The 17,550-nt window shown below is 36.0% G+C and overlaps 1 protein-coding gene across 1 annotated transcript in view; it reads right to left on the reverse strand.

Annotated features, from left to right (window-relative positions):
• Positions 1-11,045: 11,045 nt before the first annotated feature.
• Positions 11,046-17,550, reverse strand: part of WDPCP (WD repeat containing planar cell polarity effector) — a 130,969-nt gene continuing 124,464 nt past the window's right edge. The window contains exons 15-17 of the mRNA XM_081314249.1: positions 16,231-16,310; positions 12,855-12,883; positions 11,046-11,626 (exon numbers count right to left, since the gene is read on the reverse strand). Coding sequence (XP_081170375.1) covers positions 11,573-11,626; positions 12,855-12,883; positions 16,231-16,310 — 163 coding nt within the window. The 3' untranslated portion in view covers positions 11,046-11,572. The remainder of the gene's footprint in view (positions 11,627-12,854; positions 12,884-16,230; positions 16,311-17,550) is intronic.

The following is a 17,550-nucleotide window of genomic DNA, read 5'->3' on the forward strand; positions in this document are numbered from 1 at the left end:
TCTGTTTTGTGGTCCTGCCAGTTCTTGTTTGCAGGAAAATGGTATTTTTTGCAGATATTCCAGTGCATAGTTGTTGCAGTTTTGTTCATGCCATTGTTTGTAGTCAGTCTGTGCAATCTTCTTCCAGCAGCTTATTACCCTTTTTTCTTACTTTTCAGGCATTTTAATTTTTAAGTTACACATGTAGCCAGCTCTGAAAATGACAGAGGACAATGACACACTGTTTTTCAGCATTTCTTAAAATATAAAACCAATGCAGTTCCTTTATACTTAGTTCCATTGATTTCAACAAATGTTAAATCTCAGTGTACTTAGATTCTGCAGTGAGTCGAGATATGTAGTCTGTAGGAAAAAATTGGGTGGCGTTTTACAGATAGTAGCTTGAAATTATTTGGGAAGCAGTTTGAACGTTTTATAGCAAAGGTAGGAAACCACATGTCTCAAATTTCTGCTAATATTAATACCTTGTGCATTTAAAGGAAAGCTATGTGATAGGAAAATACAGAGCAGAATGTAAGGAGTAACATGTTGAGGGCCGTCTTTTGTGGAAACTTGCAGTCTGTGAGCGTGTGTGTGCTAAGACAAGATGGAGCTAGTCTTGTGGAGGATGGTGCACTAAATGTGTTTAGAGATGCTTGTTGTTATTACCATGATTATGATTGCGTTTCTTAATCCTGATGACTGCGCTCTCACATAATTTTCTCACTTATAATCTGCCCTGATCTACCTTGTGACCTCTTAATAGGCGTTTGGCATACTATATGAATAATCTCAGGTCACTTGATTATTTTACACTGTCAAGGCATAATTCTGCCTGTCAGAGGGCGACGGACCGTGCTCCAGACGATGCATGATGTGTGTGGGTGAAGGAAAACAAAACCCGACGCATATTCTATTAAAACCTTTAATTAAAAAAGAAAAATATATATAAACAAAGAAAGCTAACCGACCACATCCTATCCCATCAGACAGTAAAAGAAAAAGTGAAGAACAAAGAACGAGAAAAACTTTCTTACGCTTGCGCATACAGCAAAGCTAAATCATAACATGGTTAGACCACATGACATTCACTATGGTTACCAGATAGGTTATCAACACAGGTGCAGAACAGAAAGAGATGTACAATTAGAAATGAACTTTTCGGACGAACTGAAAAAAAACGTGCAGTGACATTCCCCTTCTTTCGTCAGCAAAGTGAAGACTCAGGTAAGGCACATCTTCTCACGCAGATACTTATGTTGGGCTGTAGGAAGTGGCTTGTTCAACATATCAGCAATTTGGTCACATGTAGGCACATACTGTAATGTCACAAAGCCCTGTTTAACCAATTGTCTTATGTTTTGATACCGGATGTCAATGTGTCTGGACCTGCAACCTGTAAATCGATTCTCGTATATGTAAACCACAGATTCGTTGTCTTCCATCACAGTGATCAGTCGAATTGGAGGTGTCCAGATATCTGTGACTAAAGCATCAAACCAGGTTAAGGAATTGCATGCATCAGAAACACAAGCATACTCAGCTTCTGTAGAGGAACAAGAAACAAAATTCTGTTTACGCACATGCCAGTAAACAGGACATCCGTTTAAAAGCATCATATAAGTGCTTTTACGTGATTTTTTATCACTTGCCCAATCAGAATCTGCATAACAACATAACACTGCATAGTCAGTATGTGTGGGTTCTAATAATAACTTCATGTCTTTGGTGTGTTTTAGATATCTCAATAATTTCTTAACACATGTCCAATGAAAATGGTTTGCCTTGCCTACATGTCGTGATAGGAGATTAACACTAAGTGCAATGTCAGGTCTAGTCCAACTACTAATATATAGCAGTGACCCAATGACTGAGCGATAAAGTGTTTGATCCTCGAACTCAGGACTCGGTTCATGTGTCAAGTTGTGAAAGTCGGTTTGCATGGGTATACTCACTGGTTTAGCATCCTCCATGTTGCAGTGATGCAATAGTTGTTCAATCTTATCTTCTTGTGTGAGGCTAAACCCCTTCTGGGTTTTGGCAACTTGAACACCCAAATAAGTGTTAATGTGTTCTAAAGACTTCAATGTGAAAAACTGCTGTAAAGCATTAGCGAAAATCTCACTCATCTGCTTATTTGGCCCAATATAAACAATATCAACATAAACAAGAATTATTTCATACCCATTATCAGATCTTTTCGTGAACACGCATTCATCTGTTGCGGACTTAATAAAGCCCATTGAATTTAGTTTGTCAGAAAGACATAAGTACATTAAACCAGACAGTTTCAGACCATAAAGACTTTTGTGTAGAAACCAGGTATCCCCTTCTTGCTGTCGGAAACCTGGACGACCTTTCACATAAATTTCTTCATCTAGGTCAGTGTGTAGATAAGCCATTTCAACGTCGAACTGGAAAACCTCTAAACCAAGGATAGTTGCAGTGGCTAAGGCGATTTTCACACTCTCAGTCTGCACTGTGGGTGAATAAGTATTTGTGTAGTCCTCAGGATAGCGTTGAGCGAAACCCTGGGCTACAAGTCTGGCCTTGTACAACGACTCACCATTTGGCTTCTTTTTAATTCTGTAGACCCATCGAGTGCCAATAACTTTCCTTTTTTTTTATTGAAAAGTTTTAACATACAATTTTTCCTTTAAATATCCCCCCTCCCCCTCCCTTCTCCCTCCCCCCTACCTCTCCCCCCTCCCCCCTCCCCCCCCAACTTCCCAGAGCTAAATACAAGGTATATATAAAAAAACAATCATAAACAACCATATACTAACAATCATAAACTCTAAAATCCATCACTCTCTAGCTTATATAGAATAAAACAAACCTTAATAATATTAAATATATATAGAAAACAAAAATAAAAAAAAGAAGAAAAGAAAGAAGACTTATTCAAATGCTACATGAAACTTCTTAACCCTATACTTGTTCTGGATAAACTCAATCCATTTTCTCCATTCCATAATATAGCGTTCTTGCGAGTGATCTTTCAAATAGGCCGAAATCTTCGCCATCTCAGCCAGGTCGGAAACCTTTAAAGTCCACTCTTCTATGGTCGGCAGTTCCTCTTTCTTCCAATACTGGCCTATCAAAAGTCTCGCTGCCGTAATTAAATTCAACATCAACTTAGTGTCCACAACTGTAGCATCTGTAATTATTCCCAACAAAAAAAGTTGCGGACAAAACTTTATCCTCTGTTTAAAAATTTTCTGCACATTCCACCAGACTTTTATCCAAAAAGCCTTAACCTTTTTACAAGTCCACCATATGTGAAAATATGTTGCATCTTCATCACCGCACCTCCAACATTTAGGCTGATAATTCGGATACATACTTGCAAGCTTTTTAGGATCTAAATGCCATCTATAAAACATTTTATAGAAATTCTCTCTTAGGTTTTGAGCTTGTGTAAATTTTACATTCCTCACCCAGATCTTTTCCCACGTGTCCATTGTAATAACTTCCTGGATATTTTGAGCCCATTTTATCATACAATCCTTAACAAGTTCTGTTTCTGAGTCGATCTCTATCAACGCAAGATATATCCGTTTAATATGTGCTGGTCCCTGATTTCTGATTTGCTTTATCAAATTTTCATCAGTCATTGTAAATCCATTTTTCTGGTCTTCTTTCCACCTGGCCCGTAACTGAGTATATTGAAACCAATTTTGAACAACCTTCTCTTCTCGCAAGAGGCTATATGATTTCAAACACCAAACATTTCTTTCCAAGCTTAGGATCTCCTTGTACGTAGTCACATCATGTTTGAAGCCAGCATGTATATTTTCTATTGCGTGTTTTGGAATTGCCCACAATGGTATCTTGCAATCTAACTTATGTCTATACTTCTTCCAAACTCTCAACAATGCCTGTCTTAAAATATGCACTCTAAACACATTGTCTACCTTCTTGTCATACAACAGATATGCATGCCAGCCAAACAACAAATCGTGGCCCTCAAGATTTAATAGTCTCTCTTGTGTCAAATTAATCCAATCACTTATTCCTACTAGTGCAGCAGCTTCATAATATAGTTTAAAATTAGGCATTTTGAGACCACCTCTCTCACGAGTATCCTGCATAATCTTAAGTTTAACTCGTGGCCTTTTCCCTGCCCAAACAAATTTATTGATACCTCGCTGCCATTCCTCCAAATTAGAATCTTTCTTAAGAATCGGTATCATTTGAAATAAAAATAAAAATTTAGGCAGGACATTCATTTTCACTGCAATAACTTTCCTGTTTGCTGGAGGGCTTGCAGGCGTAAACACTTGAAGTTTCTTTAAACTGTCCATTTCAGCCTGCATTGCCTCAAACCATTTAACTTGCTCTGATTCAGGAAGATGTTTGATTTGTGTGAACTTCTCAGGAGGAAGTGTAACATTACAAATCAAAGGTAAAGGTGCTTTCGTTACTTGCCACGAATACCGTTTTGGAGGAATTCCCTTTGTGGTCCTCTTGGAACGTCTCGGAACAACCATCCATTCTTCTTCCGTTTCGTCCTCGTCTTCATCATTATCGCCAGCAGCAGCATCGGTGGCTTGCGAAGACGGAACAATGGGTTGAGAAGAACTCGTGGAAGGAACATTCGCCTGTGCATCTTGATCATCAGGCTGCGTGGCATCAGCAGCATCATCTCTAGGAAAATACACTCCAGGATCATTAGAATGAATCCTGGACCAGTCAGCATCTTCCTCAAAAATAGCAGATTGTGAAATCACTATGACATGATGAGAGTCAATATATTTGCTCCATTTTGAATTATCATCAATGCCCATAAATCTCATCCTTTTTGCTGCAGGACCCCCTTTCTTTCTTTGGGCTAAAGGAATATTGACCATAGTGTATGAACCAAAAATATGGAGATGTGAGAGGTCAGGCTTGTGTCCATATAACATGAAATAAGGGGTCTGATTGATTACACTACTCCAAGTATGGTTGATGATATGGTTAGCATATTTGATAGCCTCACCCCAGTACGGGAGACTGAGGTTAGCATCTTCAAGGAGGCAACGCATCATGGTTTGCAGAACTCCATTTCTGTGTTCTGCCACTCCATTTTGAGTCGGAGTGTAAGGAGCTGAGGTCTGGTGTAGTATGCCGTTCCTACGCATCCAGTCCTGAAAACGCTGAGACATGAATTCATCACCACGATCACTCTGAATTCTGGCGATGCTGACCTCGAATTGGGTATAGACAAGATTGGCAAAGTCTCATCTGCCTGATGAGAGAATGTAGTCAGTTTAGGTCTTTCGTTTTCTCATTAAAAGTTTTACAATAGAATATGCCTCGGATTTTCTTTCTTTGATATTCACCATGCAAATAAACCACGGTCCATCCTCTGGTCGGAATGTTAATTATTCCGTGACATTTGGTAGCAGAGGATGGTTTGTTTTTATTTTCAAGATCTATTGATAAGCAATTAGCCAGGCAGTTAGTCCGGCACTGAGGAGGCTGTGATTAATTGCTGCAAATATGCCGAGGAAAAAGAGAAAGAAGGCCGGTTATCAGTCTGAGGAGGAGGAGGCAGCCGTTTCATACACAGTATATCCATATAATTATATAATACAATTAGATTCAGATTGGATTTGCGTTGTTGTGTTCTATTTATAACTGAAACGCAGTGATGGGATTTAGCCAGTTTGCACCAGTTTGGCAGAACCAATAGCTAATTTTTTGTTGCCCAGGCCCAGAATGGACTTCTGGAAGCAGCAGCCACACAGAGAACTGGTTGTTCACATATTTGAATCCCACCACCGCATAAACGGACTTTTATATCTTAATCATGCTGTTTTCTTTTGGGTAGAAAATTTCACATAAGATGCAGAAAGGGTAAAAGAGATTTTATTATTTTGCAATGTTGGGATTATATTCTGAGGTGCATGCTTTAATAGACTGACATGGTCTATTCTTCTAAAAGTGGCTTTATTGAAGATCATTGGCATAACTCAATTTAGACCATAAATATTACTACCTGCAGGAGTTTAAATAATGCATGGTTTTGTCCTAGGCAATTTTCTAATGAGTATACACAAACATACTTTCACATACATAGTTTTAATATACTATTTTACATATTCTGAGAAGTTGATTCTTATTTTGTATGTTGACTTTTTTGGGTGGGAGAAACAGACTACACATAGTTTATATCTATAACTGATATTGTGTTCACTTTGTACTATGAAACAAAAACTTACAGACTAGAAAAATACTACCCTAAGTGTAAAACAGTACATCAATGAAAATGCAGTGATGTAGGGAAGTTTTGGGCTTTTTGTGTGTAGAAGGGATGTAGGCCAGGAATCCTTGTACTTTCTAGCTGAACTTCAAGTCAGAGGACAAAACAGCTAAAAAAAGATTTTGAGCATTATGGAGAGGAAAATGCAATCCACATAGAATTTACAATTGCAATGGAAGGTATTAATCAGAAGAGAATGATTATTAGGTAGAGTAATTATTATGACTTGTTACTGGTCATATAAAGAGAGTTGGAACTGTTCTGCAACCAGTTTATTGCCTGGAAGAAAGCTGTATAGATCTAGTACAACAGCAAAGTAATAATTCTGCCCCCAAACCCTGGGCTCTGATTAACTATTTGTTCTTGAATGCTGGTCTTTTACAGTTATGTAAATTGGTAAGCAATAGACAGAGCTCTATAAGCTTTCTCTGAGCAAAATCAAGTGGTTTAGAATACCAGAATTAAACTAATATAAACTCCAACCCTATCAAAGTTACTTTGATCTACAGTGTGTTTGTGTGTGTGCAGGCACGTGTGTGTACACACACACACACACACACACACACGAGACAGATCCCATTACAATCAGTGGGACTTGATTCTAAGTGTTTAGAAGTAGAGTTTTAGGCAATTGGCTTAAATTCTAATAATTCACTTTAATAGGATTTAATGTGACCTTTAAATGTTCCCTGCCCATTTACCTGAACTGAAAATGCTTCAAATAGTATAAATAATGCAATCATACCGGGTCTCCATTGCCAGCATTGAGCAGCATATAGAAGAGAGCTGTTTTGGGAAAGCTATATAGTCCTGAAATCTCTAACTCTTGAACCACTGAACAGGCAAATGAAAAGTAAAAGTTAGTAACTCTGAATTAAGTTACTATAAAATAAGAAATGTGTTTACACCGTCAATTGCACTGGTCACTGACTCTAATAAACTTTGTTCTGCCTTTACATATATAATAGCAGAGAAAGTATAGGTGGCATGCCTTTTCATATTATAGAAAAAATGCTCTGAAGCAAATACTTTGCTTTTTCTTCCTTACATCTTTTGGGTAGCTCACATGCTACCTTAAGGCAGAAGAAGGATTATTTAAGAACATATTTGACATTATTTGATTGTCATCTATATTTATTTTTTTTATTTTTATTCCATTTATATCCCGCCCTTCTCCGAAGACTCAGGGCGGCTTACAAGCTTAGCAGTAGCCTTCATTCTATGTATATGCCTGCTTATTAGGGCTTTCACACACACCCCAAGCGGCATTATTACAAAGTCAGCTTAATTGCCCCCAACAATCTGGGTCCTCATTTTACCTACCTCGGAAGGATGGAAGGCTGAGTCAACCTTGAGCCTGGTGGAATGCGAACCTGCACTAATTGCAGGCAGCTGGTGTTACTTAAGGAGGCATTAGCCCACTGCTATGGGGAAAATGCATACAAAGGAAGTCAATCCTAGCAAGAACTTGAGACTTGCTATACAGTTAAAATAACTTTCCATCCATCTTCTTTACTGTACTGACTATGTGAACCACATTAGAATAAGACAAAGTAAGCCTATTTTGGAAATGATAGACCCTTCCTTAGTGGAGTATATTATTATATCACATCCTATTTTTAAAAAATCTTAAAGGTTTGACGAACACATCTTAAAATTAAAAATAATTTGTAGCAAAACTAAAAAAAATATCTCTGACCTAAGGATACTGCTGCTATTGTGAATAAATAGTACAGGCTTATAAGGACACATCTTCCTTTATTATTAAACAAAACAAATAGCACGGCAAGTTTTTGATGACTGAAGGTCACAATTAATACGTACCTCAGGATATAATGGACAAGATACAGATACAAAGAAAATGAATTAAAGCTTCTGTAAATTGGCTTGAGCTGGAATATCATGATGATAGAGATCCATATTGGCTGGACTGGATTGTTGTAAAGCTTCTCCTGAGCATTGTTTAAAAATTTCAATTATTGCAGAATTAGGTGGTCAGAATCCAGTTGGCTTATTTTGATGAAACTATGTCCAGAACTTCTGTAATAATTATTTTTTGTTTCTGAATTCAAAATGCTGCTGTTCATTTTACATTGTTGAAGACTGAAATACTACCTATTTGTTAAAATCTTGATAAAACTAACCCGCCAACATTTAGAGTTCTATTAGAAAGAGACAGGGCTTTTTTTCTCATAGAACGCTCAGAATGGAGTTCCGGCACCTTTTTTGGATGGAACCTTGTAGGGTAGGCAAGGTGGGTTGTATGACGTGTGTGAGTTCCGGCACCTTTTTCTTTTACAAAAAAAGCACTGGAAAGAGGTATATTGCCTATGAAGAAGTGAGGGGTTTTTTTGTTAGTGTGTGTGTTAAAACATCTTTCTCCTGGTGCTGATATTACATTCTTTTTAGTTATTTTAGTCGTATTATAGGCAGATTGGCTGTAGTTTTTTAATTGGTTGAACAGTTTAATCTATTATCAATTACGTGATGAGATTTTAAAAAATACTAAACTCTCTTCAGTTTTAGTATAATTCTTAATAATATTTTAACTCTTAAATTTTTAATCTTTAACAATTTTTTTTACTCTTTTTACAACTTGTAAGTCTCCCAGAGTCACCTTGTATGGGAGGTGGGCGGATAAAAAATTAATAAACAGTTTAAATGTTGACATATTATCCAGTTTTGAATAAAGGTCTGGTGTATTCCAAATAAATAAAATAACCAAGAGATGATATGTTTTAAAATACAAGGAGCTTGAGAATTGCTTTGATTGTATCAATAAAACCATCATGTAACTCTCCTGAATATGTTCTGCAATATGGGTGACTTTCTTTTATTGTCTCACATCCAATAAGCACATGCATATGCAGAGGGGTGGAGTTCACACAATTATAGGGCTGCATAAAAAGAGAAAAAAGCCCGTGTCCCATTTCCGGCTAAATCCCCATTCAGTGCTTTGAAAGCACAGAACTCCAAGAAACCAGTCAAGGGTTTTTATTGAAAACTAAAATTTTAGGAAATGGCACTCCTGATCTTCTGTACATTTCCAGCATCCCTTCCTGTGTGTTTTGAAATCAGAATCCTCTTAGCATGCAAAGTAAATAGATTATGATATACAGAAGGATTAAGGATCACTGTCTGGTGTCAGATTAATCTCTCATACAGACCATCAGACGAACTGACAGAAATATGGCTGCAATTCAGCAAAATAGCTCTGTGGCTAAGTAACATATGTCAGCATCCTTAGGGTGAATAAGTGAAAAAGCCCCCTGGATCTTTTGTTAAAGAGTCGATCTAGCTCAAAAAGTGCATTTACACATGCTTTATGAGCCATATGTTCTTCTTAAATGAGAAAAAGGCATAAATACCACTTAATACAAAATCATATAATATAGTATATGATTAATCCATTTAATAAATGATTATTATTATTGATTCATTCATATTTATTAACATTTCTTCCATGTACCTTATCTGTGGGTACTCAGAATTTTATGTATTTTATTAATTTTGGGCTGCTGAGGATACATGCATTTTCAGCATTTTTTAAATGCATTTATCTGACCTTTACTGATAAATATGCTTTATTTCTTCTTTGTTCCCATTAAATCATTATTCACGTTATATAATTTATTTTTAAAAAAATTCTAGGGAGGCTATATTTAAAAGGCAGATCAGACAAACCCTCTACTAAAAGAAAAAAAAAGTTTCCTTCTCTTTATTTTGCAGGAAATCACTTTAACTTCCAATAATTCTGATTTTAAGATCAAGATAATTAACTCCTCAGACTGCAAAAGTAAGACTATATTGTGATGCAGAAAAAAACCATTCTTAAATACATGAGAAATGTAGTTATGCCAAAAGTAAGAGAAGTTTTCCATCTGTCTATTTTCCATTAATGCCTGAAAAGCAAAAGATTAAAAAATCTGAATTTCTGAAGAATTAAAGAAATAATATTATCAGAATTTTTTTCTCAGAACTTTAGAGCAACCATTAAAGCTGATCTATTGAGAAAAGTGTCTTGTGTGTAGATGTTATTTTTACAACATTGCTGTCTTTTGAGCAGCCTTTTTCTTTACAGAAAAGAAAAACAGAAAATGTTGAAAAACTTAATTACTGGAAGTATCCTGTGCTCCTCAGGCTTCTTGCCAATTCTCAACTTTCTGGGCTTCCACAGTGACTTTGGTGTTGATGGTAGGAAGATATGGTTGGCATATTCCAAACTATTTAAGAAGAAATTTACTTTTCAGCTGAGTATGAACTATACCTTGAACCTCCCACGTAGTTTTATTTATTAATTGATGCATGTAATAGGTTGCCAAATCCCAATGACGCCAGGTGGACTCCCAATAACACACAATGATTGTCTGATATTGTCAACTGATAAGGATTTTGTTAATTTATGTGTCTTCATAATCTTTTTGGTAATATAGTTCCATTGCACATAGAATTCTTTTTGTAATTTTTGGTTAAGGACTTGGACACTGATGGGGAAGCCTCCTTAAAAAAGTAATTTGTGGCACAATAATTCATATAAAACTATTTAGACAATACTATGATGTTGTAAGTCTTTTAGCAGAACCAGCAGTAGACTAACCACCTTATCAGTCTGGATCACCAGTGATATTTATTGCTCTTTTTATAATAAAGTTGCAGCTTGTTGTTTTGTGCATACATGTGTTCCTCCTTATCTTTGTTTTATTTTCTCCTACATTGGAGATATGGTAAGAACCAAAGTGAGCCTTGTCGTTTTTACATTGTTTATAGTAACAGTAGTTAGGTGATATGCTTTAGTTATAATCTATTACTCCCCGCAAATAAAAATACAAAAATGTAAAGAAAACTATAGAATTATGTTTAATAATATAATTAAAATCTAGTCAAAGGTCAGATCTATTTATCAATCTTTAAAGTACATAATTAAAATATTTTATTATCTCTTTACAGTATCAACAACTATTGGTAATCTTTCAGTTAATATAAAAGAGGTTCATGAAATAGTTTCCACCAAGGGCAAAAAATTCGTATGATATTCTAAATATATAATGTTGATGGTGATTAATCATCACATGTGTTGCCCTAGGAACATACAAATACAGTAGATTTAAGGCACCTTGCTGTATGTAAATGAATTATATGACTGACATAAAAATAGTGAGATTCAGGCAGAGCTGAGCACATTTAATTCCTCTTGATTTAACCATTTATGCAAGCAGTTAACATTTACTAGTGAATTATTTGAAGATGATTTCAGAATCTATGTTAATTGAAAGCTTCTTGTTTTTCACAGCAAGTGATCTGTAGGACCTTATTTTTTTTTTACTATTCATCAATATTTTTGGTTTATACCAGACCAAAATGCACTACTTCGACAGAGTTCTTTCCTCTAATTTCCTGCTGAAAGAGAAAGTGGAAAATAATAATAGTATATGAATCATATAATATAAAGTGATTATTTTTTGCTAAAGAAAGGATTACATTAAAAACATCAAACGAAGAAACAAAAGCAGAAGGTCATCATTCTGATATAAATAAAGCTTGTGAAAGATAGAGATTGCTTTCTTGAATTTGTTTAAAAATGAGAGAACTGTTTGTAATTCTGGTTAAAAATACTACAAGTTTCAAGTCAAATCTCAAGTATATATTTTGAGGGGAAAAAATGTTAAAAAAATGTCTGAAAATGGACCTTTGCAATTATGGCTGTACTTTGTAATATACTACAACAGGCCTAAAATATGAGTCCTGTACTGAAGAACATATTTCTTTACAATGATGAATTACTTTTTGTAAAATCTACAAATGTTTCCAGCTTCCTGATGAAAACAAACTATTGTAGGTGTGGAACTTGAAACAAAAAGAAACTTGCCGTATTGCAATATTTAGCATATATTCTAATCATTTCAGTAACAAGTTATACCTTTTGGCAGGAGAAATGTGCAAGCTACAGCTGCTTCAGGCTTATTTTTGTATGCTGGCAAGTTCAAGTAAAACTTTTAAGATTTTTTAAAAAGTTTTGACATGTCAGAATAAATCAATCTTGGGGGAAAAAAAGACAAGCAGCTCTATCTGATAGTATATTTGTTCTAACAAAGACTTTTTTTTAATGCAAAGTTGTATAACATCTGCATTTCAACAGGTAGCTAATATTTTATTCCTATATCCACTAATTGGTGCCAGCCTAGTTGTTACATTAAAGTATTGCAAGTAAAAAACACAAAATGGACCTTTGAACAAATGAGCTGACCTTTGCTAACAAACCCAAGACTTGCACATTAAAATGTTTTTCCATACTTCTCTTTATAGCAGTTTTCTGCTATCCCAAGTGGCATAATTATAAAACAGAAACCAATTAATATTTTCTCCTGTATTTCCAACATGATTCTCAGATATTTATTTATTTAGAAAATTTGTATCACCGCCTTACTCGCACATCTTTCACTATCCTTAAAGTGAGGCTCTTAGGCAACAAATGAACTATAGTTTTGAATATATTGATTTCAAAATTGAAGTCTATTATAGTTTAACTTTCATAAGGCTTTCAGTTGCTGTGTGGAAATAATAATAAAAAAGCCCTTTGGGGACAGAAACCTGTCATTTTATACTAGAAAATGGAAAAAGTGCTTACCTGCTCCTCATGTACTTCCTGAAAAATTTCTAAAAAAACCCCAAAACAAATATCTGAGTAAACTATTAGGAAATCATGTAAAATGGTTATAATTTAACTAACTTTTGATTTTATATGATGCATGTTGTTTTCTACATGTATGTGTATACATACCTATGGATATAAGCAATACATTTACTGATTATATATGATTACTGCAGATAGTGTTTATACATAGAGTAACCCATCATTGTCGTTCCCTTTTTATGCTTTTTACATGTGTCTACCTCTCCCCTCTCATGTGGAAAAATAACATATAGATAGTAGAGGCAACATGCTTTAATAAATAGTTTGGGTAACAAAATGTCTGCAAGAAAACAGCCAAGCTCAGAGAGCACCAAGGACCCCTCAGTGTAATATCTTCAGTTTACTACTGAAGTAATAATTCTATGTCAGTAGAAAAGGCAACAGTCAAGATGCAGAATTTTATATTCTTCCCGAAGGCTGAACAAGCAGCTCTGCTTATCTCCTTCATGTCTTTCTTTTCTTGGGAATTGAAGTAGCAAGGATCAGGTGAATAATACTTTCTGCCATGTGCCGGGTGTGTACCACAGTTTATTCTTGGTATGCAAGGAAATCTGGGTGGAGTCCTAAAAAGCTTGCCTTTGTGCCAAACCAAGCTTTAAGCAAAAGAAGCTCATTTAATTATTTGAAATGGTAAATCTTCAGCATGTAAGGTGATTTTTCATAATATAATCCTGCTCACGTCCACACAGCAGCAATACTGAGTGCAGTGAGGTTCATTGTTAGGAAGTGACACCCTTGCCTACTTTTTCTGGAATCACCTCATCCCAATCACCAATTTATTCCAACTACCATCTTTTTTTTTCTTCAGTATTTTCAGTATGGCTATTAATATCCAATAATCCAATATCCAGTATACTCAATAATAGCCATACATTGTTTTATCTTTTTAAAAATTCTATAAAATGGACATATGATTTACATTTTGCACTATTAATTACATTTTTCTTTCTATTAATTTCTATCTGTGTTTCCTGTTTTGGGAACATTTTGCACATGACTTGTAGCCATCCGTGGTTTTTGACAAAAGAGATAAATAAGAGTCAGAGCTTTTACACAACGTAAACCAGAGGTCACCAACCTTTGTCAGTTGGTGGACCGGAGGAAAAGGGAGGAGGAAGCATTTTACATGTGTGCATGTCTATGCACATGGGGCCGTGAGCACGTGTGTGCTGCAAACAGGGCAGAACTAGCGCCCACATGATATTCACTAACCCTGTCCCATTCTTGCATGGCGCAGCACCTTGTTTCTGCACCTTGCAGCATGGTGGCGGTCTGGTTTGGTGCCCCGTGGTGTGGCGGCGCCCCGTTTTTGCACCCTGCAGTGCGGCAGTGGCCCATTTCCGCACCCCATGTTGCGGCAGCATCTGTTTTTGCGCCTTGCAGCATGGCGGTGGGCTGTTTTCGCCCCCTGGCACTAGCACAAATGAGGGGGTGCACACACACTAGCTTTTTGTGCCTTGTAGCATGGCGGTGGGCTGTTTGCGCCCCGCAGCACTAGCACAAATGAGGGGCTGCACGTACACTGGCCAGCCTGTCCCACGGCCCAGTGATGAGTAGGCCATGGCCCACTACCGGGCAGCGGCCTAAAGGTTGGGGACCCCTGACTTTTAATTTTTAATGGAGTTCACCAATTCAGAAAAACAATGTGGATTGATCAAGTGAGGAATATATTTCTGATAGCTCTGCTCTGAGTTGTCTTATCTGTGATCCACAGACCAAGCTATAAGTGAAGCAGAGGCACACAATCTGAAGTTCTATGAACTAAATTGCCCCGACAGAGACATGAGTCCCCAAATTATTATTATTTTTTGTCATGAGATACCCACTTTGAGGCATGTGACACTTCATCAAAGAAAGTGGCGTATTTCTGGATGAAAAATTACTAGACTTCCACAAAAACAACATCTTAAATTAATTAATTTATGAAAGCTTAAGAGAAGCGGGCAAGTAAGAATAGGTACACTTATCAATATTTTATTTTTGTTCTTCCCTATCAAGATTGTTCTCAGGAGATCTAAATCTTGGTTTTCTTTTTATCAAAATTTTTAAAAAGGCTGTCCTCCTGGTAGTAGTAAACATTTCAATGTAACAGCACTTTCAGTGTATTTAACTGTTTTTAGAATAGAAAATATCTAAAATAAAAAAGGCAAACTATAAAGAGAAATGGAGGAGTTTAATTGCAACTGCTAAGAGACATCCTGAATATGGTGCCTAGTTAACAGCTCTTTTAATGATAGAGATTTTGGTTTAACCTGCCAAATATCTGCAGAAGCATGGGAGAATAATTTCCAATGTATCTTCAGAATGGAATAATTAAATAATCCAGTTGCGACTTACTCTCAAAGTAATCTTCCTGACTGATTGCTTATGCTATATCTACATCAGAGCTTAAGGACCTTATTATTGTATACAGTTAGGACTTGGAGAAGCCCTGAGAAGTGGATTTATCTCCCCAGAAGGAAGAACAAGGATTGATGGCTTCCAGTGATGACTGCTTTATTTATGACCATTAACAGTTTTCTGTTGGACTGGAAATGTGTTGTTATTATCCCTTTCTATAAAGATAAAGGAAATAGGCTTGACCTTGCCCACTATAAACCAATTAACATGTTTGTTACAATAAGAAAGCTAAACACCAAATTGTGTATCTAAAATAATGGGATTGGATCAAAAATAAATATATTTTTGTTGAGGAATAGGCTGACTTTAGAGGGGGGCAATTAATCTAGATATTTTCCTTTACCATATAGCTGAAAAATATCCCTCCTATTCTAGACATCTCTTTTTATAGACTTCACTGACCGCAAATCAGCTATTAATTTGATCCAGGGAGAGTCTGTGGGGAAAAATGAAGGGGTTCCTCAGTAGACTAAGAGACCTTGTTAATTTCTCTATTCTAATATCTCTTTGTGAGTTAGATATTCCAGATATTTCTGGAGCTGTTCCTACACAGAGAGTGGTGAGGCAGAGGTCATATTAACCTCATTACTTTATAATTCATATTTTAATTCAATAATTCAGGCCGTCTCATTTTTTAAGCATCATGTTCCTCTATTAGCAAACAGCAATAGCACTTAGACTTATATACCGCTTCACAGTGCTTTACAGCTGTCTCTTAGCACTTTACAGAGTCAGCATATTGCCCCCAACAATCCGGGCCCTCATTGCCCCATCAAATAGAATGGTTCCACCTGGTTTGAATGTAGATTCCCCACAAGTTTTGAAATTTCTGATTGGAAAACTCTACTGATCTGTCAAATCACCAATTGCTACCACACTTTTCATTATAAGTATTTTATAGCACCCTTACCTGTTTGACATGCAGTTTTGTCCATCTCCTGTTTAGTACAAAAATCTGTCAAAAACTCGCACTCCCTTTTGTCTACTTCACTAGAAAAGATGGAACAGCAAGAAGATGTATTATCCAAAGGTCCCATGATGTATTGTTAAATGTGCTGAAGCATTTTAATTATTATTGCCTTCAAGTCAGTTTTTTAACTCCAGGTGACTGCCTGGACAAGTCCTTGAATGTTTCTTGGAAAGATTTTGGAAGGGTTTGCCATTGCTTGCTTCTTGGGGCTGAGACAGAATGACTGGTCCAAGGACACCCAGCTGGCTTTGTGCCCAGTTGGGACTGAAACTCATAGTCTGCCACTTTCTAACCAGGTTCCTTAATCATTTATGTCACACTGGTTCTGATACATTTTAATACAGTCATAATTATATATATACAATAATTATAAATTATTTTTAATGATAAAAATGGTACAAATAGCAAGAACTGTAGCAATAAAAAACAAAAATCAAATGTCCAGCCTAACCAAAAACAGACGCCCCCCCACATTAAAGAAAAACCAAAACTAAAATTGAATAAGCCTTAGGCATTCCGTATATGGACTGCATATAATCAGAAGACTATTAGATGGCAGCAAAGAGCTAAAACATGCTATCCTTTGTTGCCATTTTGTGGTCATCCAGATTTTTTTCAGCTCACAGATGGTATGCCTAATAATACTTAGAGCATAACATTCTTTATGTACTCCTGTAAAACTAACTTGTGGGACAATCTTAATGACAACCAAAGAAATCTGTCTTCAGAAAACCTAGGTTTGGCTGACCCAAATAAAGTAACATAACAAAATCTCTAAATTTCATAAGATATCACATATAGCATTTTACATACATATGGAGTTTCTGGGAATGGAAAAAGTGTGTTATCTTGCCATAGAATATGAACAGGATAATATCAAAAGTATTATTTAAATTAAATTGGTTCCAAAAGCTTCGAAACAGGAAGATTTTAATTTGTTCTGACTGAACAGAATTTTCCACACCTAAGGGGTATATATATATATATATATTTTATACACACATACCACCATGCTAATATAGTTATTATTTTTATAAATAAATTTTTTTAATGTCTTCTGGCTGAGCGAGCAAGTAAAATGCCTGGACAAGTCCAAGTCAAATCCATCTGTGATTGGTTTGGATTTATTTATTGTTTCATTTTAGAAGAAAAAATTAACTGAACTGAACTGAGTCAACTTTATGCAAACTACTGTGAATCTATAGGAATTTTATAATTTTCTTTGAGCCATGCTAAACTACAGTGAGGTAGATATCTCAT

Source organism: Vipera berus (genome assembly GCF_964194415.1).
Source record: "Vipera berus genome assembly, chromosome: 1".
In the NCBI taxonomy this organism is placed as follows: Eukaryota; Metazoa; Chordata; class Lepidosauria; order Squamata; family Viperidae; genus Vipera; species Vipera berus.